Genomic DNA, 27,368 nt, shown 5'->3' with positions numbered 1-27,368 from the left:
GTCGCTAAGGCGGTCTCTGTGCCATGACCTGGACGGAATCGAAATTGGTCCTTGTCCAGCAGATGGTTGTCCTCCAGATAACAAGAGAGGCTTTTGCTGACTACTTTCGCCAGGATTTTAATTGGATAGGGCAAGAGAGAAATAGGTCTAAAAGTTGCTGGTGTATTGGGGTCTAATGATGTTTTTTTAGAAGAGGTGTTACTACTGCTAACTTCCATGCCTCTGGAACAACTCCCACTTCCAGAGATTGACTGCAGATCTGTTGTAACCAGGGGAACGTTCCATGGCCTACAGTTTTCCAGATTTTATGTGGAAGAGGATCAAGTGGGGAGCCAGAGGACACACAGTTAGCCAAGATTTCAAAAGAGTCAGCAGTAAAAGCGGGAAATATGTCCAGGAAGATATTTGCCCGGACCACTTCAACTGGTCCCCGAGCGGAATTATTCAAGTCACTGCTGTTATTAAGGTCAAGGTCTCCGACAATTTTCGCAATTTTATCTTTAAAGTGAGCAGCAATCTCCTCGCAAAGTTATTGCGAGGCAGCTACCTTCTTGCTTGTGCCTATTGGGCATGAGAGTTCCTTGACTATTTGAAACAGAGCTTTTGTACTGTTGGAGGCTTGTAGAATGGAATTAGCATAGAAGTTAGATTTAGACAGGGCAATAGCCTTTTTATAGGTGGCTAATACCAGCTTCAAAGCTATCTTATCTGATACAGAGTAGGTCTTCCTCCATTTCCTCTCCGCTTTCTTACAGGTCGAGCGTAGTAATCTTAATTCCTCGCTGTACCAGGGGGCTGAGATTTTATTCCTATTTTTAAACTCTTTAAAGGAATTATGGGGTCTAAACTATTAGTTATGTGGCTACAAAAAGCTTCATAATTCTCCTCTACCGTGATGGAAGGGGAGAAAAGATTTGCATTAGTGAAAGGCTGTAAATTATCCCTATCGAGTTTGGCCCACTCTCTACCCCTTCTGTATGTAATAGAGCAGGTATATTCACTCCTAGGGCTGGGAAACTTGATCCTAAAGTGGATCAGATGATGATCAGTCCAGGTTTGTGGCAATACCTCTGTCACCTCTGTCTCTGTCTCCAGAGCAAATAGAAGTTCCAGCATATGCCCCAACTAGATGAGTGGGTTGCTGAACCAGTTGATGTAGGTTAAGGTTCCAACAGGAGCTTACCAAATCTCGTAGATGGCTGCCCAGACTGCCATTATCCCATAGATTAAAATCACCCTTTATGACCATTCTAGAATGGGTTAGACTAAGATTGGTAATTATATCTAAGAGTGCAGGGAAGTGTGTGTCCTGTCCCGGGGGTCTGTAGCAGATCATTCCAGAGAGCAGCCTACTTTTGGCCTCTTGCACAGAAAAACCCAGGATTTCTATTCCTTTAACTTCATCTATCTCTAGTGGCGCAAAGTTCCAATCCTCTTTAAAAATGACCGCTACCCCTCCTCCCCTCCCCACAAGCCTGGGTTTATGAAAGACTTTATTTCCCTCTGGACATGCAAATCCCATTTCTACAGAGGAGTCAGGGCTAGTCCCGGTCTCCGTTAAAAAGAGAGCGTCCAGATTCATATCTTCAATCAAGCAGCAAACTTCAAGATGGTGCTTGACTAGGGATCTACAGTTGATCATCCCACAATTCAGATGGTTTTTGGCCTGACCTGTTCCTGAGGGAAGCTGGATGTGCCCTCCACTTACTTTGTTGCCTATTTCCAGTAGCTGTTCCCTGGAATATTTTATCCATCCTAGTTCTGAAGAGGATCGAGCAGCATGGCTGGCGCTGGCCGCGTTCGTGGCACGGACGGGCGCAGACGGGCTTGCCTCTGGCGCACCTCCGGCGCGCCATCGGTGCTCCCACTGCATGCGTGCGCTGCGCACTTGCATAGCCCAGTCCTAAATAGGCGGTCGCAAAGCAGCCAGCCAGCCACTGGAGCGTGAAGGGAAATGGTGCTACTAGAGTGCAGTTCAGCCCCACACCCAATATGGCGCCGGTAATCACTAGGGAGCCTGGAGGGGTTCAAATCCCGCTAAACCAGCAATGACATTGCTACTCCGTAAAGACCGGGTGAGGAGAGTCAGATATAGGTTAAAAAGAAGGGGAGAGAGGGAAGAACCCTGGGGGACACCACATGTCAACTTAACTTTTTCCGCCGAGAAGTTGGAAAGGCGAACAGCCTGATGACGGTTGCTCAAGAAGGAGCGGATCCACCCAAGGGCCGGCCCCCGGATGCCGGCGTCTCCGACACGGCCGATCAAAATATCATGGTCGACCGTGTCAAAGGCAGCCGGCAAATCCAGGAGCACCAAGGCCTGGCTGATCCCAAGGTCCGCTCCTCTCCTCAGCTCCTCCATTACTGAAAGGATGACTGACTCGGTCGAATGGGCCGGCCTAAAGCCAGCCTGTTGCGGGTCGAAGAACTGGGTGCGTTCGATAAACGAGCTCAAAAAGTTAGTGACATGGGCCTCCAGCACTTTACTACGGTAGGGGAGCAGGGAAATAGGGCGAACGTTGCTCATTAAGGAGGGGTCCGCATTAGGCTTTTTCAAGATTGGTATTACTTTGGCTGTCTTGAAGGAGTCAGGGACCAGGCCAAGCCGGAGGGAATTATTAAGGAGTGCCAGGGGGGGTTTGGGACAGGCAGTAAAAGCCTCCCGTAAAATATGGGGGGGCAGCAGTCTATGGGAGAGCCAGAAGCCACCTTTTTTAACAGGGCAGAGAATTCCTCTTCGGATATCGGGGGTATCTGGTCCACTGTGTGAGGGTTTCTGGTGGCAGATGTAGTGGCAGATGTGAGTGTGGAGAATGGTGTACGAAGAGGAATACTATTTTTAATTTTAGCAATTTTTTCCACAAAAAAGGAATTAAGAGAATCGCAAAGGGCTTGAGAGGGGGGAGTTTAATAGTCACTCTATCGGGGTGTGAAAGCTCTTCCACTATAGAAAAAATATCTTTTGCCTTAGTGGCAGAGTCAGTAATCCTCTTAGAGAAGTACAAGGTTTTTGCCTGGAGAATGGATTGCTTATAATCTTTAAGCTGGGCCATGAACAACAATTTTTTCTCTGGGGCATAATTGCGCCTCCAGCTACGTTCGGCCTGCCTTAGGGTAAGTTTTTTAATTTTTAACTCATCCGAAAACCATCTCTGGGCATCGTGGGGGCGCTTTAATTTGAGACGTCTAAATGGCGCTACAATGTTGCTGGCTTATTCAAGCTAGTGCCTCATGCTAGAAGCCTGAGTGTTTAGGGAGTCATGTTCGGCGGGGGAGGAGGCGCTGAGTAAGGAACAAAATTCATTGAGATCAGCCCTGTTCCAATTCCTGGCCAGGAGGTTCCCAGTAGGTGTTTGTCTAGTGTAGGGGATAGAGGCCAGGGAAAACGTAATGATAAAGTGGTCAGACCACGGACAAGGAGAAATAAGGGGTTTGGAAATATCCAGATTGGACGTCCAGACCTGGTCTAGGACGTGGCCTTTAATATGCGTTGCCGACTGGATTTGTTGAATACAATTCATGCCCGCTAGGAGATCCGCAAAGGCAGAGGAGCAAGTGCTCTCCCTAGCATCTGAGGGCCAGTAATTAAAATCACCGATGATCAGTACTTTTGAGTTATTGATCACCAGTTGGGAGAGCATATCGCCGAACAGCGACGGGAAGCCAGGCATGTGTTGGGGGGGGGGAAGGGGGGCGATAAACAAGAACACAGATAAGAGGGGACAGGGAAGATTCAAGTCTTAGGATGAGGCAGTCGACTGATGGTATGCTAGCAACCTCTAGGGATGAGAACCTGATTGAGTGTCTAACAATGGCTGCGACCCCGCCATCAGGCTTACCAGAAGATCTATTAGTCTGGAGGATATAGTAGCCCGGGGGCACCGCCGGTAGAATGTCAGGGGTTGACTCCTCATTGAGCCAGGTTTCCGTCACTAGGAGTATGTCAGGTTTCTCTGAATCCAATAGTTGGAAGATCTCTAACTGGTGTTTAACCAGCGAGCGGGTGTTTAAATAGCTGACTGTCAAGATAGAGCTGGTTACTTTTTTGGCTAGGGGGGTAGAGAATCACGAGGGCCAAACGGGGCAGGAGGGGACAGGGCACCTGGTAAGGGAGATGTGTATTCCTGAAAATCGGACCTGGGGCTAAAGATACCCAGTGAGCCGGTTCATCTGGTTCATAATGCTCCACTCTCTCCAGAGGTAAGTTTCCTTCGATTATCTCATCTACCTCTGCTTTCAGTCTCACTACATCCAGCATCTTTGCCCTTATGTCCTCGACTAGATGCACCATTCAATTCTTCACTTGAACTGCTCTGTTCTCTACACATATTCCCTTCGGCTGCATCCATAAGGACTGGTTTGTTCCCTTCGCTTCCATGATCCCAACTTACTGTCCTCCTGTCATTCCAATTCCTCACGGGTGGCTCCCACATTCTTAGGTCTGATCTCGAATCGGCAAGGGATCTCGGCCTCGCCGTCCTTATCTCCATCTGTCCCCTTGATGAGTCTCCAGTGACTGGCAATGGTGTACTCAATTCCCTGGGTCTCGGCAATTTAGCTATCACGCTCACTGTGCCATTCCCTTCAGAGCTAGTTCTCTCTCCTATTACTGACTGTGATGAATTTCCATTTATCGCCTGATCTGGATCGTACACTGACACTTTGGGACCAATGGTGGCATTTAGGAGTCCTAAATGCCTTCTGTGAATACTGTTAGTCTTAAAGTTAGGATTTTTCCCAGTTTAGGAGTCCTAAAGTTAGGACTCCTAACTTTAGGACTCCTAAATGACTTCTGTGTATACGAAATGAGTAAGGGCCTACTGTGAATACCAAAATGGTCGTAAGTTTAGGATTTTGTCTTAAGTTAGTTCTGTGAATCAGGCCCACTGTTCTTGGAAATGGGCCGCTACACCCGCTCTAGTAAAAGTACTGGGCTGGTCCGTTAACTCTGGTATTTCAGGGTGATATATTAGATGAACCTCTCGAAACGGAAACTGAGATACCAAGGTAGGACTCTTCTGATGCAACCTGCCCCTATACACAATTAACGTTGTGATGTTCTCAAATACTTGGCCAGGCTCCATACCACTAGCATACACACCCTTATCTTGGATCAACCTCCCGACTATCATTAAATAAGGTAGTGCCTTCTACCAGTTATAGAAGTATAGCTATGAATAATAAATCGAATTTACCTTTTCAAAGTCAAGAGGTGCCTAAGTCTTTTATATCTGGTGCACTTATGAGGAATTTGTTTGTATTGATAATTCTTGCAGATTAGATGTATGCATAAAATTGGAAAAAACGTGAATATTTTTAGACTTTATTGCTCGACAAATAAGTCCAGGACCAACTGTTTTTGTACCACTTGAAACCCAGGTCCACGGATATTTATTGGGTCACCCCGTTATGTTATAATGGAATGTAAAACACGAGGCCGGTATTTTTCTCTGGGAAAGGTGGCAACCCTATTTCTGCTCCAGGACACATATTCTCTCTCCAACATAGTGCGAGTCTGCATTTACGTAGCTTGAGTGTCCCTCTTTTGATCAAACTGGAAAACTTGCGAAGTCACAAAGCGATTTCTATGTTCTTTCAACATAAAAGCACCAATAGTATTTCTTTACCAGCATAAACGTCACTTTTACTGCTCACAAAACCTCGCTTTACATCTTTAAAATATTTGTGTATTGTATACATTTTTATATGTGTGAATCAATCTTCTATCGAGGATAGCTGTTCCAGGACAAGAGGCCCTGACAGTTCAGACACATACACAAACATAGTTGGTAAAAACAAAGCTTTTCTCAGCCCCTTCAAATTATGACTCATAGAGCTGGGCGGTCACACTTAGAAGAGCACCACACACATCTCACAGACAAACACACACACACACACACACACAGAGACAGACACACACACACATGCACACACAGACACACACACGCAGACACGCACACACACACATACACACACACACACACAGACAGACACGCACACACAGACAGACACACACACGCACACAGACACATACACACGCACACACAGACACACACGCGCAGACACGCACACACAGACTGACACACACACGCACACAGACACAGACACGCACACACACACACACACGCACACACAGACACACACACACGTACACACAGACACACACACACAGACACACACACGCACACAGACACACACACACACACACAGACACGCACACTCAGACACGCACACACACACACACATGCACACAGACACACACACAGACACACAAACGCACACAGACACACACACACACACACACACACAGACACACAGACACAGACACGCACACACACACACAGACACACACACAGACACGCACACACAGACACGCACATGCACACACACACACAGAAACACACATAGACATGCACACACAGACACACACAGACACACACACACGCACATACAGACACACACACAGACATGCACAAACAGACACACACAGACACACACACACAGAGACACGCACACACACAGGTGTGCAGCTCTGGTCCCTCCTTTGGCTCAGAGAAGCCAGTCTCATGCACAGACCTCGATGCACAAGAAATAAAAGAGAAACAAAAACTAAAATTTGAAAGATCTAAGGATGCGCGAGATTACACAGAATTAAATCCCCTCGAGTGACATTTCTCAAAAGTAGTCGAAGATGGACCCTGTTTGGTGTTTGCTTAAGAAACTGTTTTTAATCTTGATTGTCACTTGTTAAAATTGTTGTTTTTAATTACTCACCCTCTTCGCTCCTGAGTTGTTTCGCGTAGCGGATCTAGCGCTGACGCGGCACCTCAATCCAAACACTCCTTGCCGCCATTCCGGCAAGCCCGGAGGCCACGCCCCTTCTAGGAGGCCACGCCCCCTCGCCGAGCACTACATATAGACGCTGATTGCAAGCGCCTCACTATCATAGCACTGAGCTCCTGAGGAGGAAGCCGGGAGCGAGATCCGTTTTTAATCTTGATTGTCACTTGTTAAAATTGTTGTTTTTAATTACTCACCCTCTTCGCTCCTGAGTTGTTTCGCGTAGCGGATCTAGCGCTGACGCGGCACCTCAATCCAAACAGTCCTTGCCGCCATTCCGACAAGCCCGGAGGCCACGCCCCTTCTAGGAGGCCACGCCCCCCCGGTTGCCGCCCTACCTACCCATAAATCATGTGCGTCTTCCGGACGCGCAGCGGACGAGCGCAGCGGTCGCAACGTTTGCGCGCCGAAGGCGCGCCAAAGGTAAGCCCGTCTGCGCCCGTCCGCGGCCGACCGGGCCTAGGGGCTTTCCACCATGCCCAGTTGATACAATACTCTTCTACGCAGCTCTACAACCTCCAAGGCCCGTGGCCTCTGGATGATACTGTGTCCGTGCGCATCGGTAGGCTGGGACTGACAGCTCCGCGCCTTCCCCCCCTTACCCTCCCTATCCCCCTTCCCCTCCTTGGCCCTTCTTCCGACCTCCCTGCCCCTCCTGCGCCCACTACTCTATCTGTCTACTACCTCAATACCAGGTCAGCAGTTAAGCACTGCCACGAACTCTTTATCTTATTGGACTTGCACAAACCGGATCTCCTATTTCTTACAGAGACTTGGTTCTGTGACAATTCTCTTCCTTCTCTGCTAGCTGCACTTCCTGCCCCATATTACGCCCTGCGCGCCGATCGACCCCCCGGAAAATCAGGCGGTGGCGTCGCCCTAATCGCCCGCAGAGAAATCTCCTTTCAATCTTTAGCCTTCCCCTCCATTGGCTCATCGGACTTCTTAGTTGTCCGCTCATCTTCCTTTAGTATTAACTTTTGGCCCTCAGACCCCGCTGAATGCTCGACCTCCAAAGAATTCTCGGATACCCTTTGCTCCCTCAACTTTGACTCTCACGTTCACTCCCCCACTCACATCCATGGCCACATCCTTGACCAGATTTGGTCCCTCAATTGCCCAGTAGCCTCCCTGTCCATCTCCCCCTGTACCTGGTCCGATCACTTTTTGATGTCCTTTTCCCTACATCTTAGCTCAGTCCCCAAGCCCTCTCTTCCCAAAAACACCTGGGCGCGCTCCTGGAACAAGGTGGATGTGGCCTCTCTGTCCGCCACACTCTCCACATCCAGTCCGGACCTCCATGGTCTGTCGTCCTCCGCACAAGCCGACTCCATCAACTCCTGGCTCCAATCAGGCTGCGACTCTGTCGGTCCCCTCAGGCGGGTGTCCTCCAGGCGTGCGAACGACGCAAACCGTTGGTTCAATGAGGAATTGAAGGTCTTAAAACTCACTGTGCGTCGTGCTGAGCGGACCTGGAGGCGAGATTATTGTCCCAATCTCAAAAATCAGTACATCACCCTCCTGAGTCTGTACAAAAAAACTATTTTGGCGACCAAAAATGCTTATTTCACTTCAATAATCCTGGCCGCCGAAAATCAGCCTAGAGAAATTTTCTCTATTGTGCACGACCTCGCCTACTCTGATAGAGCTACCCTCAAACCCTCCCCTTCCCAGGATTTATGTAATTCCCTCAACACTTTCTTTCTGGACAAAATTTCCAACATCAAGGCAAACATTCCTCCTCCCCCCCCTCTTTTGTCGACCCCCAGTGTCCATCAGTTGGGGCACGCCTTCACTCCTCCCCCCTTCTGACAGAAGAGTCCTTTCTTACCCTTCTGCCTATGGTCAAATCAGGCTCCCCTTTGGACCCCTGTCCTGCCCACATTCTTAAGCACATATATTCGGTGTGTGTGCAGCCCCCCCTCAATTTTCTCAATAGTTCACTGTCCCAGGATATTGTTATTCCACCTCTCAAATCGGCCATCATCGTTCCTATCCTTAAAAAACCTGGCGCTGACCCCTCCGCTCCTGCCAACTACCGCCCCATCTCTCTATTGCCTTTTTTGGGGAAGGTATTGGAGCGCCATGTGACCAGAGTACTCAGTGCCTTAATAGAGGAGAACAGGGTGTTAGCCCCCCGTCAAGCTGGTTTCCGCCCCGCACACTCCACGGAGTCTGTGGTGCTATCGGTCCTCGACTACCTCAGAGAGGGTATGGGCACTAACCACCCCCAGGCCCTAATCCCCCTCGACCTCTCCGCCGCCTTTGACACGGTTGACCACTCCATCTTACTTTCCCGCGTCAGGGCAGCGGGGATTGGAGGCTCGGCCTTGGTTTGGCTGTCCTCCTTCCTGAGGGACCGCACCCAGGCAGTGCGCCTGGGCGACTGTTCGGCGGACTTCCGCAAAGTACAATGCAGGGGCCCCCAGGGCTCCTCCCTTTCCCCTCTTTTATTCAACTTGTACATTGCCCCTCTTATTTTTGCCCTCCAACAAATGGAGGTCTCCGTCTATAATTATGCAGATGACCTTCAACTTATTTTTACCCTATCCCCTCACCCTGAGTCCATGATCAACTTCCAGTCTGTCATGACCTTCATTCGGGACTGGATGAATTACAACCACCTGAAGTTAAACCCAGACAAAACTGAGCTGGTTTTGACAGGTGGCTGCTCCAGTCCCTGGTCTTCTCTCTTCTGGCCCCCCTCCCTAGGTCCTCCCCCTTCTCCATCTTCCTCTGTAAAAACTCTTGGTATTAAACTGAATGACCAACTCACTTTGCACTCCCAAGTCAGCCAAGTGGTGTCCTCTTCTTTCCTCTCACTCCGTACCATCCATAAAGTCTCTCGTTTTTTTTCACTCTCTGCCCTAAAGCTCATAGTCCTGGCGATGGTAATCTCCCGCCTAGACTATGGCAACGCTCTATACTGTGGCTTGCCCGCTTATAGTATGCGATGTTTACAGCTGGTCCAAAACCAGGCTGCCCGCCTGGTTTACAACTTGGCCAAATCCCATCACGTCACTCCTCTCCTCAAGTCCTTGCACTGGCTCCCTATCCGAGAACGAGCTCAGTTCAAGATGGGCTGCATCACTTTTCAGGCTCAGGCCGGCTCAGCTTCTGCCTTTATCTCCTCGGAAATTAAAACCTATGCCCCTGCTAGGGAACTGCGTTCATCCTCCCAACAACTGTTGACAGTTCCCCGCTTCAAGCGCAAAAAGTGGGGAGGCACGAAATTCTCCACACTTGCCCCTGCCTTCTGGAACTCTCTCCCCGTCCACCTTAGATCTTCCACCCAATATTCACACTTCCGTAAAGTGCTAAAAACGCTTCTTTTCTCCCAAACCTTCCTATCATAACGTTCTTATTCTTTGCTCCTTCTCGATCTTCTTGTCCTTTTGGGCTCAGTACTCTATAGCGGCATGGAACCGCTAGGTGAACGCGCGCTCTATAAATATTTTAAACTTAAAACTCAAACTCAAGTAGAAGTGTTCCGACTGTGAGTGTCTTAACACCCACGTCTGTGTCTTTGCAGGCGCCAATGCTTGTTTCCCATAACACCCATGTCTGTGTGTTTACAGGCACCAATGCTTGTTTCCTATAACACCCACGTCTGTGTGTTTAGAGGGGCCAATGCTTGTTTCCCATAACACCCATGTTTCTGTCTTTACGGGCGCCAATGCTTGTTTCCCATAACACCCATGTCTGTGTGTTTACAGGCGCCAATGCTTGTTTCCCATAACACCCATGTCTGTGTGTTTATAGGCGCCAATGCTTGCTTCCCATAACACCCATGTCTGTGTGTTTACAGGCGCCAATGCTTGTTTCCCATAACACCCATGTCTGTGTGTTTACAGGAGCCAATGCTTGTTTCCCATAACACCCATGTCTGTGTGTTTGCAGGCGCCAATGCTTGTTTCCCATAACACTCATGTCTGTGTGTTTACAGGAGCCAATGCTTGTTTCCCATAACACCCATGTCTGTGTGTTTACAGGAGCCAATGCTTGTTTCCCATAACACCCATGTCTGTGTCTTTACAGGTGCCAATGCTTGTTTCCCATAACACCCATGTCTGTGTCTTTGCAGGTGCCATTGCTTGTTTCCCTGCTGGAGGCGGCGGTTCCGTCAGCGGCCACCAGAGGGCGCTCCTCGCCTGCTGATGAATCCACTGAGCTGCAAACTGGATGAAAGGGAGAAGGGTTTCCTCTTCCGGGTCAGCGGCGGCAGAGACAGCACCAGCAGCGTTGACATCACTTCCTGTCTTAGCTTGTGTGTGCAGCCTGCTGCAGAGGAGGAAGGAGCCCTGTCTGTCTGTGCAGCGACCTTCATCTACAGACCCCCCTCAGACCCCAGATCTTCCCCCTCAGACCCCAGATCTGCCCCTGCCCCCCTCAGACCCCAGATCTGCCCCTGCCCCCCCTCAGACCCCAGATCTGCCCCCCAAGACCGCAGATCTGCCCCTGCCGCCTCCTCAGACCCCAGATCTGCCCCTGCCCCCCCTCAGACCCCAGATCAGCCCCCCTCAGACCCCAGATCTGCCCCCCAAGACCCCAGATCTGACCCTGCCGCCCCCCTCAGACCCCAGATCTGCCCCCTGCCACCCCTCAGACCCCAGATCAGCCCCTGCTCCCCCCTCAGACCCCAGATCAGCCCCCCTCAGACCCCAGATCTGCCCCCCAAGACCCCAGATCTGACCCTGCCGCCCCCCTCAGACCCCAGATCTGCCCCCTGCCACCCCTCAGACCCCAGATCAGCCCCTGCTCCCCCCCTCAGACTCCAGATCTGCCCCTGCCGCCCCTAAGACCCAGACCTGCCCCCCTCAGACCCCAGACCTGCCCCCCACTCCCCACGGCCCCCCAGGAGGAGGAGAGAGCCTGGACACGTCTGCTCAGGTAAGAGATTGTCACCACCTTCTGCTGTGTTTGTAGAAATAGACTGAATAATTCTGGAGGGAATCTCTGCAGGAGCCGGGCTGAGCTGGGCTCTTCTATCCGGGGGCCCCTGGGGCTGAGCTGGGCCCTTCTATCCGGGGCCCCTGAGGTTGAGCTGGGCTCTTCAATCCGGAGACCCCTGGGGCTGAGCTGGGCTCTTCTATCCGGAGCCCTGGGGCTGAGCTGGGCTCTCCTATCCGGGGCCCCTGGGGTTGAGCTGGGCTCTACTATCCAGGGCCCCTGGGGTTGAGCTGGCTCCTCTATCCAGGGGCCCCAGGGGCTCAGCTGGACTCTTCTATCCGGGGCCCCTGGGCTGAGCAGGGCTCTTCTAACCGGGGGCCCCTGGGGCTGAGCTGGGTTCTTCTATCCGGGGGACCTCGGGCTGAGCTGGGCTCTTCTATCCGTGGGCCCCTGGGGCTGAGCTGGGCTCTTCTAACCGGGGGCCCCTGGGGCTGAGCTGGGCCCTTCTATCCGGGGGGCCCTGGGGCTGAGCTGGGCTCTTTTATCTGGGGGCCCTGGGGCTGAGCTGGGCTCTTCTATCCGGGGGGCCCTGGGGCTGAGCTGGGCTCTTCTAACCGGGGGCCCCTGGGGCTGAGCTGGGCCCTTCTATCCAGGGCCCCTGGGGTTGAGCTGGGCTCCTCTATCCAGGGGCCCCAGGGGCTCAGCTGGACTCTTCTATCCGGGGCCCCTGGGCTGAGCAGGGCTCTTCTAACCGGGGGCCCCTGGGGCCGAGCTGGGCTCTTCTATCCGGGGGACCTTGGGCTGAGCTGGGCTCTTCTATCCGTGGGCCCCTGGGGCTGAGCTGGGCTCTTCTAACCGGGGGCCCCTGGGGCTGAGCTGGGCCCTTCTATCCGGGGGGCCCTGGGGCTGAGCTGGGCTCTTTTATCTGGGGGCCCTGGGGCTGAGCTGGGCTCTTCTATCCGGGGGGCCCTGGGGCTGAGCTGGGCTCTTTTATCTGGGGGCCCTGGGGCTGAGCTGGGCTCTTCTATCCGGGGGCCCCTGGGGCTGAGCTGAGCTGGGCTTTTCTATCCGGGGGTCCCTGGGGCTAATCTGGGCTCTTCTATCCGGGGGTCCTGGGGCTGAGATGGGCTCTTCTATCTGGAGGCCTCTGGGGCTGAGCTGAGCTGGGCTTTTCTATCCGGGGGTCCCTGGGGCTAATCTGGGCTCTTCTATCCGGAGGCCCCTGGGGCTGAGCTGGACTCTTCTATCTGGGGGCCCTGGGGCTGAGCTGGGCTCTTTTATCTGGGGGCCCTGGGGCTGAGCTGGGCTCTTCTATCCGGGCTGTTCTTGCCTTAGTACATCAGGTAGAACCGCCCATGATGGCTTGCCATGGGTAGTACGGTTGATACTTCATCTCATTCCTAGATCTAGGGCTGGTGCAGCCTTGTACTCATTTGTTCTTGCCTTAGTAAATTATTATTATTATTATTATTATTATTATTATTATTATTATTATTATTATTATTATATAATAATAATAATTTGTTCTTGCCTTAGTAAATGTAAATTTAAATGTCATGGTACTTATAGAGCGCACTGTCACCAGACGGTCACCTTGCGGTGTCGCCTATTCGGCTTCCTGGCGCTGATACTCATACCGCTGTGGAACCCCTCCTGGCTTTCCCTGTGAAGTGTCCACTCCTGGGCACCCCCAGGGTGAAGCCAGGCATCCTTAGCGCTGTTGGGGCCGGTGTGGAGGCTAAGCAAGCTATTGCCCCGAGTTGCAGCGTGGGGCCCGTGATTAGAATAGGCAAAGAGGCGAGAATTAACAGGTCTGAAGAAATTGAGCCTGAGACCACGCCGAGGCGGGAATCGAACCCTGGTCACTGGCCAGAACTCTGCATCAGGGTCTGCCGCTCTAACCATACTCCTCCACCATCGGGTAGTACCGCCCATGACGGCGTGCCATGGGTAGTATGGTTGATACTTCATCTCATTCCTAGATCTCGGGAGGGTGCAGCCTTGTACTCATTTGTTCTTACCTTAGTAAATCGGGTGGTACCGCCCATGACGGCATACCATGGGTAGTACAGTTGATACCTCATCTCATTCCTAGATCTAGGGCTGGTGCTGCCTTGTACTCATTTGTACTTTCCTTAGTACATCAGGTAGTACCACCAATGAGGGTATGCCATGCGTAGCAGTGTAGATACTTTCCCAGGTGTTGAACGCCCCTGAAGATGGCACCATTCCAAGGGGACGTCTCATCGCCACAATGCTGCTCCTCTGGTTGGTGTTGCAAGCGATCCAGAAGGCAGTTTTGTTGCTTTTTACGGGCACTTTGCCCGTAGTGGCGCTTATAGACTGTGGACTGATTGCTTGTATGGAACCCTGTGTCTGTGGTACAGGTCCGACTCGACCCGCTCTGCCTGCTTTGTTCTGCAATACATACTGCCTGAGCCAACTATATAGGACACTGTGTGTACCGAGCCAGTACGGTATCAGGTGATCCCACTTTAGGGTACCCTGTCTGATATTCTGAGGTATGTGGGGGCTAAGTGACCAACAAACCAATCTTATGAACTGGACGGGTGAAAGGGTCCACGAGTGGTGATATGCTTGGGGCTGGGTAGGAACGGGTGCATCTTTGTAGGAGTGGAAAGCGTAGGACCGGCATCTATAGGACCAAAGCTAACCCATTAATAAAACATTTCAAAGGCATACACTGCATGTGCATGTACACAAAATATTACTGCCCCCCTGTGCTCAATGTTGCCTCTGTTTTCACAATGTTGTGTAACTTCTGCCCTGTAATTGACTCCGATCAAACCAGGAGCTTCATGTTTAAAGAACCATTTCAACTAACGAAAGATCCAATGTGCAAATACCACAGATTTGTTTGGATTAGTAGTTTTCTGCTGAAAAATTCCCCTAATTGTTCGCTCTGGAAAAAAAATCTACCTGAAATGTTTGTTAACTGCTCACATTGACCCCTTAAATGCTGGCCCTTCTCTCTCCCCTCCCCCACGTGCTGAACACTTTCTTTTAACGTATTTTGGGTAGTTTTTGCTTGGGTACATAACTTTTTTTCACAAAAGGTACCCTTGGCAAATTTGGCACCCTCTTATGTCTAACATCCAGGGGATTATAAAGGTACCCAGGGGTTTTGGATTCCCCTGGAGGGGACCCAGAAAATAGGCAAAATATAGCAAAATGTTTACATTTTTTGAAAAAATAGGGAAAAAGTGCTCCAGAGAAAACTGTTTTTTTTCCTGTAAATTACATTGTTGTACATTTTCTGTGCTAAGGTCACCATCTTCCCAGCTTGTATGGACAAAAAAGTTTTTTACAACAGTTTTAGCCCATTTTGCCTATTTTTTGTGCTCTCAACTTTCTTCCAGTTTTTGGTGTAATCCACTGTGAAACCCGGGGGGGATCCAGGAAAGCTGCAGATTTATGAAAGTAGACACAACTCAGAATTCACAAAGGGGTCATATGTGTAGATCCCTCAAGATTTTCTCAAAGACGCTGACTGTTGAAATAATGAAAATGAGTAGGACAAAAATGCCGTTTGTGACAACGTTTTCATCTGTGAATTTCTGTCACAATGGCCAATTTACAAAACTGTTATTTGTACATCTTTAAACTTGAGGGTGCCCATACTAGAATATCATTCAGAGGAGGAGTCTGGCTGAGGTGTTCTGGATGGTGGTCTGGAGTTTGTGTAGCAGGGTTTTGTTGATTCCGGCGTAGAGGGTGTTGCCTTAGTCCAGCCTGCTCGTTGTTAGTGCATGGGTGATGGTCTTTCTGCATTCGGTGAGGATCCACTTTAAGGTCTTGCAGAGGATGTGGAGGGAGTTGAAGCAGGTGGAGGCGAGGGTGTTGATCTGGCGGGTCAAGGCTTGCTGTCTATGACGATCCTGAGATTCTTGGCATGGGTGGTGAGGGTAGATGTTCGTCCTTTCTTTAGTAGCCACCAAGTGGAGTCCCACTCTGATGTGCTTTTCCCGAAGATCACAGTTTAAGTCCGTCAGTGTTTTGGACAGATGATCTTCATCTAGTGGGCAATTCCAGTCACACAGGAATAAAACTTCATCCGGGTACTGGGCATCTCGACCATGAGAGACAGTTGTGTGTCAGTATAGGAGAGGACGTTGATGTTATGAGAGTGGTGATTCTAGCTAAAGGGATCATGTATGTGTGAAGAGGGTCGGGCTCCGGGAAGATCTGTGTGGAACTCAGCAGACAAAGTCACCGGCATGAAATGTGTACGGTGACAGGATGACTGACTTGGTTCTTCCAATCAGGAAGAAGCAGATCCATCAGAGTGTGTCTCGTCGGATTCTGATCTCCTGGAGGCGTTGGATAAGGATGTGGTGGGAGACTGTCTCAAACTCTACAGAGAGGACCAGGAGAATGAGATCACCATGTCTCTTCTGTCCAGAGTCATGCGGATGTCATCCATGGCGGGGATGTGGACAGTTCAAAGCTGTGGTTGGGGCTCAACCAGACTGAGTGGTTTTGACGAGCTGGTGGTCCTTGAGGTATTCAACAAAGTGTCTGTTGACCATTTTCTCCAAGACGTAAACCGGGAATGGTCACAGGGAGATCGGCCTGTGGTTGGTGAGCATTTAAGGGTTTGAGGGGGTTTCCTCAGTAGTGGGAGGACAGTGGTGTGTTTCTCTCAAGTCGGAACTTCTTCCAGGTCTGTACGAAGATCAAGAGATCCACCTTCAGGCACCACCAACTCTGAATGCTGTATTAGCGCAGAGTATTGGAGTGGCCAGGCAAGGGAAAGGGGTTTAGGGGATATGAACTGCGAGGAGCGAGATTTCAAAAAGAGAGCATACATAATATTCAGATGGAAGTTTTGAGTTCTGCATAAAACATCCCCCGCTTTTGAAGGATTCGTTTTTTTTACCCTGTTTGGTGAACTTAGAACTCTCTCTCTCTATATTCTGTTTTTTGAGGGTTTCTGTTTGTATACCGGCTCTCTTAAAATTAGGGCGCAAGATGAAGGGGATCAGGTGAAGTCACTTGGTCAACGCTAACCTTTTAACACCTTAGCTACACCCGATTCTAGACACTGCTACAAGGATCATTCCGTAAAGAGTTTCATTAAACATTTCTCTCCCTCTACTTCAATAGTTCAATGCCCCAGGTTAAGTCATCGGCTGCGAAAGAAAGTTACATGAACTGAACAATAATATTCATGAATCATGTTCTTTATTCTTCAGCCAAACTGTTATGTCTCTACGGAGCTGCCTTCCCTGGAATTGTTTCAACTAATAATGGTCTTTAGTGGTAGCGCAAGAAATCAGGTTACATTTAGTCTATTCCTTCGAGTTAGAACTAAACTATGATGAGGCTGGCAACGCTAAAAAGTTCGGCTGACTCAGCCCTTACCAGGGGTTTCACTCTCTCCCAAGTGGAGGCCGGATCTCTGGCAGGGCGGGCGTACTCACCACCAAAGCGCTCAGCTGAAGAAACGTTGGCCAACAAACTTTGTCAACAAAACTGAGTGATCCAGTTTACCGGGGGAGCTCAGGAAAGAAGGGGTTACTTCGATCATTTCCTGGAATAGTAATCAGACGGTTCTGTACAGGCACCCTTTTATACTCAAACCCCACCCAGCATGGTCACCCAGCATGGTCACTCAGCATGGCCACCCAGCATGGCCACCCAGCATGGCAACCCAGCATAGCCACCTAGCATGGCCACCCAGCATGGTCACCCAGCATGGCCACCCAGCATGGCCACCCAGCATTGCCACCCAGCAAGGCCACCCAGCATGGTCACCCAGTATCGTGACCCATCATGGCCACCCGGCATGGCCACCCAGCATGGTCACCCAGCATGGCCACCCAGCATGGCCACCCAGCATTGTTACCCAGCAAGGCCACCCAGCATGGCCACCCAGCATGGTCACCCAGTATCGTGACCCATCATGGCCACCCGGCATGGCCACCCAGCAAGGCCACCCAGCATAGTCAGCAATCGCTGCTTTTGGGAATTGCAGTGCAGATGCGTGATCGTTCTCTGGAACTTAATAATTGGCAATATTAGTCCCAGCGCAGGGGCTCCACGTCAGTCAGGGAGTGGAGAGGATGGTCACTCCTCCCTTTCCCAACTCATCATAGGGGGTGGATTCATCCCTGTGACGAGTTGTGAAAGGGTGGGGTAGAGGCTGCAGGCAAACAGAAAGCTGGGAGCTTAAGTCTGCGCACTTTGTGTTCCAGACTTTGAAGACACATTGCGCAGACTCAAGGCGTAGGCTTCCCGCGCGTCTAATGATGACTGAAGCACGTGGGAGCAGGGTGCCATCATTTATTAGCAGCTCCGGTGCCTGTGTTTCACTGGCAGCCAGGAGGTCAGGAGCAGACACGGTGGTCGCACTGCAGCGGCATGTCTGCATCCCCTACAAGCCGCCCTTCCTTGCCCTGGCCTGATCCAAATGTGACACCTGCACAAAGGATGCGTCGTCTGCGCCGGCTCTCCGGTGATATCAACTGCTTGTAGGTTTATTCTTGTCTTCATTTAGAGGTGCAGTCCATCCTGCAGGGTACTCCGCTCTCTCTCTGCCTTCTCTGCAAAGCTTGGGGAATATTTAAAGTAAGAGGGGGCCTTTGTGCAAGGCCCCAGTGGTCTCTTCCATGCCTGTGTGTGTTCACATTCGTATAAAAATGTTTGTAGGAAACTTATCAATGTAGTGAGTAGCGACCTTTTACTCATGACTGGTGACCGGGGCAAATGTTCACCACTACTGTTAAATGAAAGCACGGCAGTGAGTCCTAAAGACGGAGCAGCAGCAGGAGCCTTAGTGTCGAGATTATTCCTCTGTGTCGACACCTGCTGGGAAAATTCATATTTAACTCACACTCACATGGTGCTTTAAATTAAGTAAATACACTTCCAGAACATTTAAGGGTCTACCAAGTTCTACATAGATATTATCACGCATTACACCAAAGTATTTTTTTTTTTGTTAAAGGTAAACACCAAAGTATTTTTTGGGGTCTCGCGTATGCAGCACGCATAGGAGGAGACCTTTAGTTATCAATTTCCTTTTTCTGCCAAAAATGTGCACGCTTCGCATTGCTTTCAATGTCAACGTGTGCACGTTTGGTGATTCCCTTGTGGGAGCGAGCTTTGAAACCATCTGTTTATAATTAACAGATGGTTCGTGCTCTCTCCTTCAAGGGGAAACAGGTGCAGGCCACTTCCTCTCTCCCCTGCCCCTGCTGCCTCCTCCTGTCCTCTTGATGATTTACTTTTAGTGCGAGGCGTGTGCGCTTGTTTTTAAATTCAGTAAAAACAGAAAACAGTTAACTTTTAATAGTTGATGTTCGTCCCTTCCCTAAGGACCCAAAGTGAGTGAGCAAGTGTATGAACCAAATTGTCTTGTGTTCCCTGTGGCTTCTGCAGCACACAATGTGTGTTGCCCAGGTTGTATGAATGTGAGGGCAGGCTAGTTGTGTGGGATGGAGTCTTGATGATGGGGGGTGAGGGTCTGGGCTTGTGTTAGAAATGGGATTTCTGGTTGGCTAAGGCTTGAGCCAAAGTCAGGCAGAAACCACCACTCCCAAGTCAGGGCAAGGGAGTTACCCGCCAAAGACAACCCCTGCTCACCCTCTAGGTAACGTGGCACGAGCAGCAAGGCTAATCCCGGAGGCTATGTAGGTTAAGTGTTTGCGCGTGCACCCAGCAACAACACCCAAGGCTCACCACAAAGGAAACTCCACACAAGGTTATATGTAAAAATAGCCTTTGTATTATACCAAAACACATTAGATAAAAACACACATGTTACAATGTGCCAACAGGCACAGGCAGAATGTACAGGGGATTATGTACATGGGAGAGGGCCACGTGGACCCCTGTCAGGAATAAGCACTTTTAGAACTAGAAATACTGTTAGAAATAGTACGTTGTAGATCATAGCATAATCACTGTAGCACAAAATAGCAAATGTAGCACACAACCAGTAACCACTGGTATAAAAAGGTAAGTACCACCTACACAACCCTAACCACCTTAGGAAAATATTACGCAGGGAACCAGGACCTCACTAGCACACCTGTATTAGAAAGAACAACCACCTAAGTATCACAATACATGTAGGGGTATAAGCAAGAACACATTACACATGATGCATCACAACATTCAGAGGTGCAGCAAGGAACAATTGTGCAGAAATCACATTGGCAAGTAAAACACAAGTTGCGCAAGGTGCACATAGGCGCAACACTGGAATTGTCCCTCAGGCCAACTGAAATGTCAGGGCAGGCTGTGCAGGCAGCCAAGGACAAGCCTAAACGTGGCAGCTGCCCACTAAGTGCTGGGCAGCTGTAGTAGACAAGATGTGGCCAACACGGTGGAGCCTCGCAGGCTCTGGCCACCAAAGCACTTGTGAGCCTTGTGGCTCTGGATCACTGGGGGGGCGAGTGGGAGCGGCCCGCTGACTGCTGGGGCCACTCTACCACACCAGAAACGATGGACGATGCCCCCAATTATGTTGGAGTCCCTCACGGGGGACTCGAGAACAACTGGGGCGATGAGGAGCCTCTCAGGCTCTAACACAAATATTCCCCCACGAGCCTTGTGGGCTCTCTAAATAACTGTGGCGCCTTGAGCCTCTCGGGCTCTGGGACAACTGCGGCGCCTTGAAGAGCCTCTCAGGCTCTAGAAAACAAATGGGCACCCGGAGCCCTTCAGGCTCGCACTTTCGGGGGCTTCGCACTTGAGGGGCGGGGCGGGGCAGGCCCCACCCCGGTAAGGTGCCCCGACGCTCCCCCATTCCTGCAGGCACTCACCGGGTCTCGTTTCCAGCTCTGTGGCGGCTCTCCTCACTTCCCCTGGGGCCGCGGGCGGAGCTCCTTCCTCAGGGGAGCCTCGCTAGGCTTCAGACTCTTCGTGCAGCACTTCCCAGTGCGGGGTAGGCTCCCGCCTGGGCTTCCGGATGTCCCTTTGCCCCGCCCTCGGACCTCCTGACTTCCTGCCAGGCGGCGGTGGCGATTTCGTTCGCGGGACTTAAAAAATGCCGGGTGGGCACCGGCCAAAGGGGTGAAAGCGCTCCCCAGTGCTATAGGCCAAAATCAAGGTCCAAAATAGAAATAAAGCGCTCCCAGCGTGAGGCAGAGGGTCACAGTGCTCCCAAGCGCTGAAGGGCAAGATAAAGCGCTCTCAAGCGCTATAAGAAAAACAAGCATTTGCAATGCAATAGGTCTCGTATTAGGAAAGTTTGAGCTATTGGTATTGTAAATGACAATTTTTTTATTTAGGTTTTGTTTTTGAAAATAGCGAAATTAATAGCTTTGTCATTTACCATGCCAATAGTTATAACTTACGCAAATGTGACACCTATAGCATTTGTAATGCAATATGTGTTGTATTTACGTGACTTACATGTATTGATATTACAAATAACAATGGTTTTTATTTTTTTTAATAATTAATACTTAAAAAAGTTATTGTAATTTATAATGGCAATAGCTTAAACTTTTGAAATAACATTTGTGAAGATTATGTTCAGTTACATTTGTAATAAAGCTTGAAACATTGAGCATTGAGTAATAAAGCTTGAAACATATTTGAACCAGTTGTTGTTGAATGGTTGCACAGATTGATGCTGTGGTGGAGCTCAGTGATGTTGTGGTGCCACTGAGTGATGCTGTGGTGGTGCTGAGTGATGCTGTATACTATGCTATGTTTTGTTTTGCTATCCTGTGTTTTGTTTTGTTATGCTATGCTATGCTGTTTTGTTATGCTATGCTATGTTTTGTTATGCTAAGCTATGCTATGTTTTGCTATGCTATGCTATGTTATGCTATGCTACGTTTTGTTATGCTATGCTATGCTTTGTTATGCTATGCTATATTTTGCTCTGCTATGCTTTGTTATGCTATGCTATGTTTTGTTGTGTTTTATTATGCTATGCTTTGTTTTGCTATGCTATGTTTTGTTATGCTATGCTATGTTTTGTTGTGTTGGTATGCTATGCTGTGTTTTGCTATGCTATTATGTTTTGTTATGTTTTGTTCAGCCATGCTATGTTTTGTTTTGTTAAGATATGCTGTTTTGTTGTGTTTTGTTATGCTATGTTTTGTTATGTAATGCTATGATTTGTTATGCTATGGTATGTTTTGTTTTGCTATCCTATGCTTTGTTTTGTTATGCTATGCTATGTTTAGTTTTGCTATCCTATGCTTTGTTTTGTTATGCTATGCTATGTTTTGTTGTGTTTTGTTATGCTATGCTATGTTTTGTTGTGTTTTGCTAGGCTATGCTTTGTTATGCTATGCTATGTTTTATTATGCTATGCTATGCTTTGCTCTGCTATGCTATGCTTTGTTATGCTATGTTTTGTTATGCTATGCTATGCTTTGTTGTGTTTTATTATGCTATGCTTTGTTTTGCTATGCTATGTTTTGTTATGCTATGCTATGTTTTGTTTTGCTATGCTTTGTTTTGTTATGCTATGCTATGCTTTGTTGTGTTTTGTTATGCTATGCTATGTTTTGTTGTGTTTTGCTATGTTTTGTTATGCTGTGTTGTTGTGATTTGTTATGCCATGTTTTGTTATGTTATGTTATGTTATGCTATGGTTTGTTTTGCTATCCTATGCTTTTTTTGTAATGCTATGCTATGTTTAGTTTTGCTATCCTATGCGTTGTTTTGTTATGCTCTGCTATGCTTTGTTTTGTTATGCTATGCTATGTTTTGTTGTGTTTTGCTATGGTATGCTATGTTTTGTTGTGTTTTGCTATGTTTTGTTTTGTTGTGTTTTGCTATGTTTTGTTATGCTATGTGTTGCTGTGTTTTGTTATGCTATGTTTTGTTATGTTATGTTATGTTATGCTATGGTTTGTTTTGCTATCCTATGCTTTTTTTGTAATGCTATGTTTAGTTTTGCTATCCTATGCTTTGTTTTTTTATGCTATGCTATGTTTTGTTATGCTATGTTTTGTTGTGGTTTGCTATGCTATGCTTTGTTATGCTATGCTATGTTTTGTTATGCTATGCAATGTTTTGTTGTGTTTTATTATGCTATGCTTTGTTTTGCTATGCTATGTTTTGTTATGCTATGTTTTGTTATGCTATGCTATGCTATGTTTTGTTATGCTATGCTTTGTTTTGTTATGCTATGCTAAGTTGTGTTTTGTTATGCTATGTTATGTTGTGTTTTGTTATGCTATGTTTTGTTGTGTTTTGTTATGCTAAGTTATGTTATATTTTGATATGCTTTGTTATTCTATGTTTTGTTATGTATGCTGTGTTTTGTTATACTATGCTTTGTGTTTTGCTATGTTTTGTTATGCAATGCTTTGTTTTGTTATGCAATGTTTTATCTTATGATATGTTTTGTTGTGTATTGTTATGCTATGTTTTGTTTTGCTAGGCTTTGTTATGTTTTGTTAGGCTATGTTTTGTTGTGTTTTGTTATGCTATGCTATATTTTGTTGTGTTTTGTTATGCTATGCTATGTTTTGTTGTGTTTTGCTATGTTTTGTTATGTGATGTTATGATTTGTTTTGCTATCCTATGCTTTTTTTTGTAATGCTATGCTATGTTTTGTTATGCTATGTTTTGTTGTGTTTTGCTGTGCTATGTTTTGTTATGCTATGTTTTGTTGTGTTTTGCTATGCTATGCTTTGTTATGCTATGCTTTGTTATGCTATGCAATGTTTTGTTGTGTTTTATTATGCTATGCTTTGTTTTGCTATGCTATGTTTTGTTATGCTATGTTTTGTAATGCTATGCTATGCTATGCTATGTTTTGTTATGCTATGCTAAGCTTTGTTTTGTTATGCTATGATATGTTGTGTTTTGTTATGCTATGTTTTGTTGTGTTTTGTTATGCTAAGTTATGTTATGTTTTGATATGCTTTGTTATGCTATGTTTTGTTATGTATGCTGTGTTTTGTTATTCTATGCTTTGTGTTTTGCTATGTTTTGTTATGCAATGCTTTGTTTTGTTATGTTGTGCTATGTTTTATCTTATGATATATTTTGTTGTGTGTTATGCTATGTTTTGTTTTGCTATGCTTTGTTATGTTTTGTTATGCTATGTGTTGTTGTGTTTTGTTATGCTATGCTATGCTTTGTTGTGTTTTGCTATGCTATTTCTTGTTTTGTTATGCTAGGTTTGGTTTTGCTATCCTATGCTTTGTTTTGTTATGCTATGCTATGTTTTGCTATGCTATGCTAGGTTTTGGTATGCTATGCTGGTGAGGGTGTGTGAGGGTGAGTGAGGGCGTGTGAGGGTTAGGGGGTGTGAGGGTGTGTGAGGGTGAGAGGGTCGTGAGGATGAGTGAGGGTGGGTGAGGGTGTGATGGTGAGGGTGTGAGGGTGAGGGGGTGTGAGGGTGAGTGAGGGTGTGTGAGGGTGAGGGGGTGAGGGTGAGGGGGGTGAGGGTGAGGGGGTGTGAGTGTGAGGGTGACTGAGGGTGAGGGTGTGAGGGTAAGGGTGTGTGAGGGTGAGGGGGTGTGAGGGTGAGGGGGTGTGAGGGTGAGGGGGTGTGAGGGTGGGTGTGTGGGTGCATGAGGGTGAGAGGATGTGAGGGTATGTGATGGTGAGGAGGTGTGAGGGTGGGTGAGGGCGAGGGTGGGTGAAGGTGAGGGGGTGTGAGGGTGAGGGGTGTGAGGGTGAGGGGGTGTGAGGGTGACAATGAGTGGGTGTGGGAGGGGGTGTGAGGGTGAGGGTAAGTGAGGGGGTGAGTGAGGGGGTGTGAGGGTGAGGGTGTGTGAGGGGGTGTGAGGGTGAGGGTGTGTGAAGGTGTGTGAGGGTGAGGGGGTGAGGGTTAGGTGGTGTGAGGGTGAGGGTATGAGGGTGACTGAGGGTGTGTGAGGGTGAGGGGGTGAGGGTAAGGGTGTGTGAGGGTGAGTGGGTGTGTGAGGGGGTGTGAAGGTGTGTGAGGGTGGGTGAGGGGTGTGAGGGTGAGGGTGAGTGAGGGGGTGAGGGTGAGTGAGGGTGTGTGAGGGTGAGTGAGGGGGTGTGAGGGTGATGGTGTGAGGGTGAAAGGGTGTGTCAGGGTGAGGGTAAGGGTGTGTGAGGGTGAGGGGGGTGAGGGTGAGGGGGTGTGAAGGTGAGTGAGGGTGTGTGAGGATGAGGGGGTGAGGGTGAGTGAGGGTGCAAGGGTGAAGGGGTGAGGGGGGTGAGGGTGAGGGGGTGTGAGGGTGGGTGAGGGGGTGAGGGGGTGAGGGTGGGTGAGGGTGAGGGTGTGAGGGTGAGTGGATGTGAGGGTGTGTGATAGTGAGGAGGGGTGACCAGAGACAGACAGAGGCCACTGGAGACAGTCAGAGAGCAGCCTAGACAGGGGAGAGAGAGGGAAGAGAGAGCGGAGAGTGAGAGGGAAGAGAGAGTGGAGAGTGAGAGGGGAGAGGGGAGAGAGAGTGGAGAGTGAGAGGGGAGAGAGGGCGGAGAGTGAGAGGGGAGAGAGAGTGGAGAGTGAGAGGGGAGAGAGAGCGGAGAGTGAGAGGGGAGAGAGAGGGGAGGAGAGAGTGGAGAGTGAGAGGGGAGAGAGAGTGGAGAGTGAGAGGGGAGAGAGAGCGGAGAGAGGGACGAGAGAGCGGAGAGTGAGAGGGAAGAGAGAGTGGAGAGTGAGAGGGGAGACAGAGCGGAGAGTGAGAGGGAAGAGAGAGCAGAGAGTGAGAGGCGAAAGAGGTCTGACACTGAGATGAGAGCGGAGAGTAAGGGGGGAGGTCTGACACACACTGAGACGAGAGTGAGAGAGGTCTGATACTGAGACCAGAGTGCAGGGACGGTGACAGCAGAGTGCGCTCTGACTCAGAGGTGACAGGCGGGTGAGTGCGCCGGAGGTCGAGTCTCTGGCGATGGTCGGGGTCCGAGATGAGACAGAGGCCGGGACTCAGCAGTGCTGCGCTCTACCTGTTGGTAAAAATCACATGGGTATTTCCAGTAAAACCTACGTCACTAAGCAGGGGCAGGAGTGTCAAGTATTCGAGGAGTTCATGAGCCATACACTCTGGGGGGCATGCAGCCATGTGGGGCAAGCTGGAGCGGATCCCTTTGAAGCACGGCCTCGCGGCCGTGCTAGAAGTGTGTGTTAATTAGGGGGAGGAGAAGTGAGGCCGAGTGCGCTGGGGAAGCAACAGATGGCTTTAATTTAAAGCTCTCGGAGGCAGGCGGCTCGGATAAAAGCGCGGTCACGAGAACTCATGCACTCGTCGAAATCCGCTTTAGTTAAAATTTTTGGTTACACTGTAATAGGTCTCTCTACGATACCTAATAAAGCGCTCCCAGGGGCTATGAGCCAAGGTAGAGCTCCAGCAAAGTTCTTTAGGCAGGCAGGGGGGGGCAAATCTGGGCCCAGAGCCAGCTCACTGGGCCTCCAGGCAGGGAGGCGGTCCAAGTGGCGGTCCTCATGGCACCCACCACCAGCAGCAGCAACCCCTCAGATAGGATCCTGGAAGAGAACAACCTGTAAGGGGACACAGCCCCTTTTTATACAATTAAAACCTTTGTCTTGGGTGCAGGGTGGGGGAGAAAACAGTCGCAGCTGGTTTTGGAGCACTCTTGATGTGCTCAGCCACCCTTCCGATTCACTAGGCAGGCTAGGGTCATTAGACGCACCACAGGGGGCGGAGCCAGCATTGTGTGGGGAAAGCCCAGCCCTATTCAGGTCCCAGGTGCACCACTCCCTCACATCAGCATGCTAATCTCAACACTCACCAATGGGGCAGACTCATCATGACTCATGGAGCCTGGCTCACCAGCCAGCTCCAGCCAATCACACGCCAGGCACAAATTACACAAATATGCCAACTTCTAGAACTGGCACTTCCACACTAGGCACAATCACGCCGCACACATCATTGCGCAGCATTTAATCACACGAGGCCGCACATACCAAACTCGCACCTGCACTCCCCACGCATCAGGAAATAACATGGATACATACATTCCCCATGCATTCCTAAGGGAGGGCAGGCTAATCTCACCACACGCACTCAGGGTAGCACGCACTTTCCACTGGGACACAGTGAAAGTGCGCAGAAGCAAAAAATCACTAACACCATGTCACACTTAAAAGCAAAACGTTTTAGAGGTGACCCTGTCAGAAGGGACAAGTTCAACACTACCCCCTTCCAGCCAAAACGCAGGGTAGACCAATCACCACTGTGATGGACTTCCATGCTTTGGGCGATAGAACACGAACGCGGGCCCGCAACGGCAGGGACTCCCTCCTGTTCTACGCCACAGTGAACCCATGGGGTTCCTTCTAAAAACACTGTCTGGAACAACTGGGCTGTCCGCGGCCAGGACCAGGCCCTAGGCCACCCAGGTGCCACCGGTCCTTGCCTATTCACAGAGTGGGGGGTAATAACCCCTGGTACATAGTAGCCCTTCTCTACTCTTCCTGTCTGCAGGACAGGGCTAGACTGCCACTGGTTCTCCAGCCTAGGGTCTACACCCTCAGGCGGATCAGGAGTCTCAGGGAAGGCTCTCCTCCCCCTATCACTTCTCCTAGGGTTCCTCCTCCTCCGGAGAGGGGTACACCTACAACGCCATTCCAACCCAGGGTTTAACCCCTTAGGTTGCACCAGGGTCAGAGGTGGGCTCTCCCACCCTCTGCACCCCCTTCCAGAGTCCTGCTCCCTACCAACTGGGGCGGTACCTCTGGGAGATGAACCGGTCAG

General features: G+C 49.5%; 1 protein-coding gene across 1 annotated transcript in view; it reads left to right on the top strand.

Annotated features, from left to right (window-relative positions):
* The window catches only part of LOC144807228 (uncharacterized), a 170,475-nt gene that overhangs the window by 96,380 nt on the left and 46,727 nt on the right, over nt 1-27,368 (top strand). The window contains exon 5 of the mRNA XM_078673084.1: nt 16,017-16,253. Within this exon, the coding sequence (XP_078529210.1) occupies nt 16,017-16,253 (237 nt within the window). The remainder of the gene's footprint in view (nt 1-16,016; nt 16,254-27,368) is intronic.

This window comes from Lissotriton helveticus, unplaced genomic scaffold (assembly GCF_964261635.1).
Source record: "Lissotriton helveticus unplaced genomic scaffold, aLisHel1.1 SCAFFOLD_586, whole genome shotgun sequence".
Classification (NCBI taxonomy): domain Eukaryota; kingdom Metazoa; phylum Chordata; class Amphibia; order Caudata; family Salamandridae; genus Lissotriton; species Lissotriton helveticus.
The sequence above is the reverse complement of the archived record's forward strand: the minus strand, read 5'-3'. Positions and strand labels throughout refer to the sequence as shown.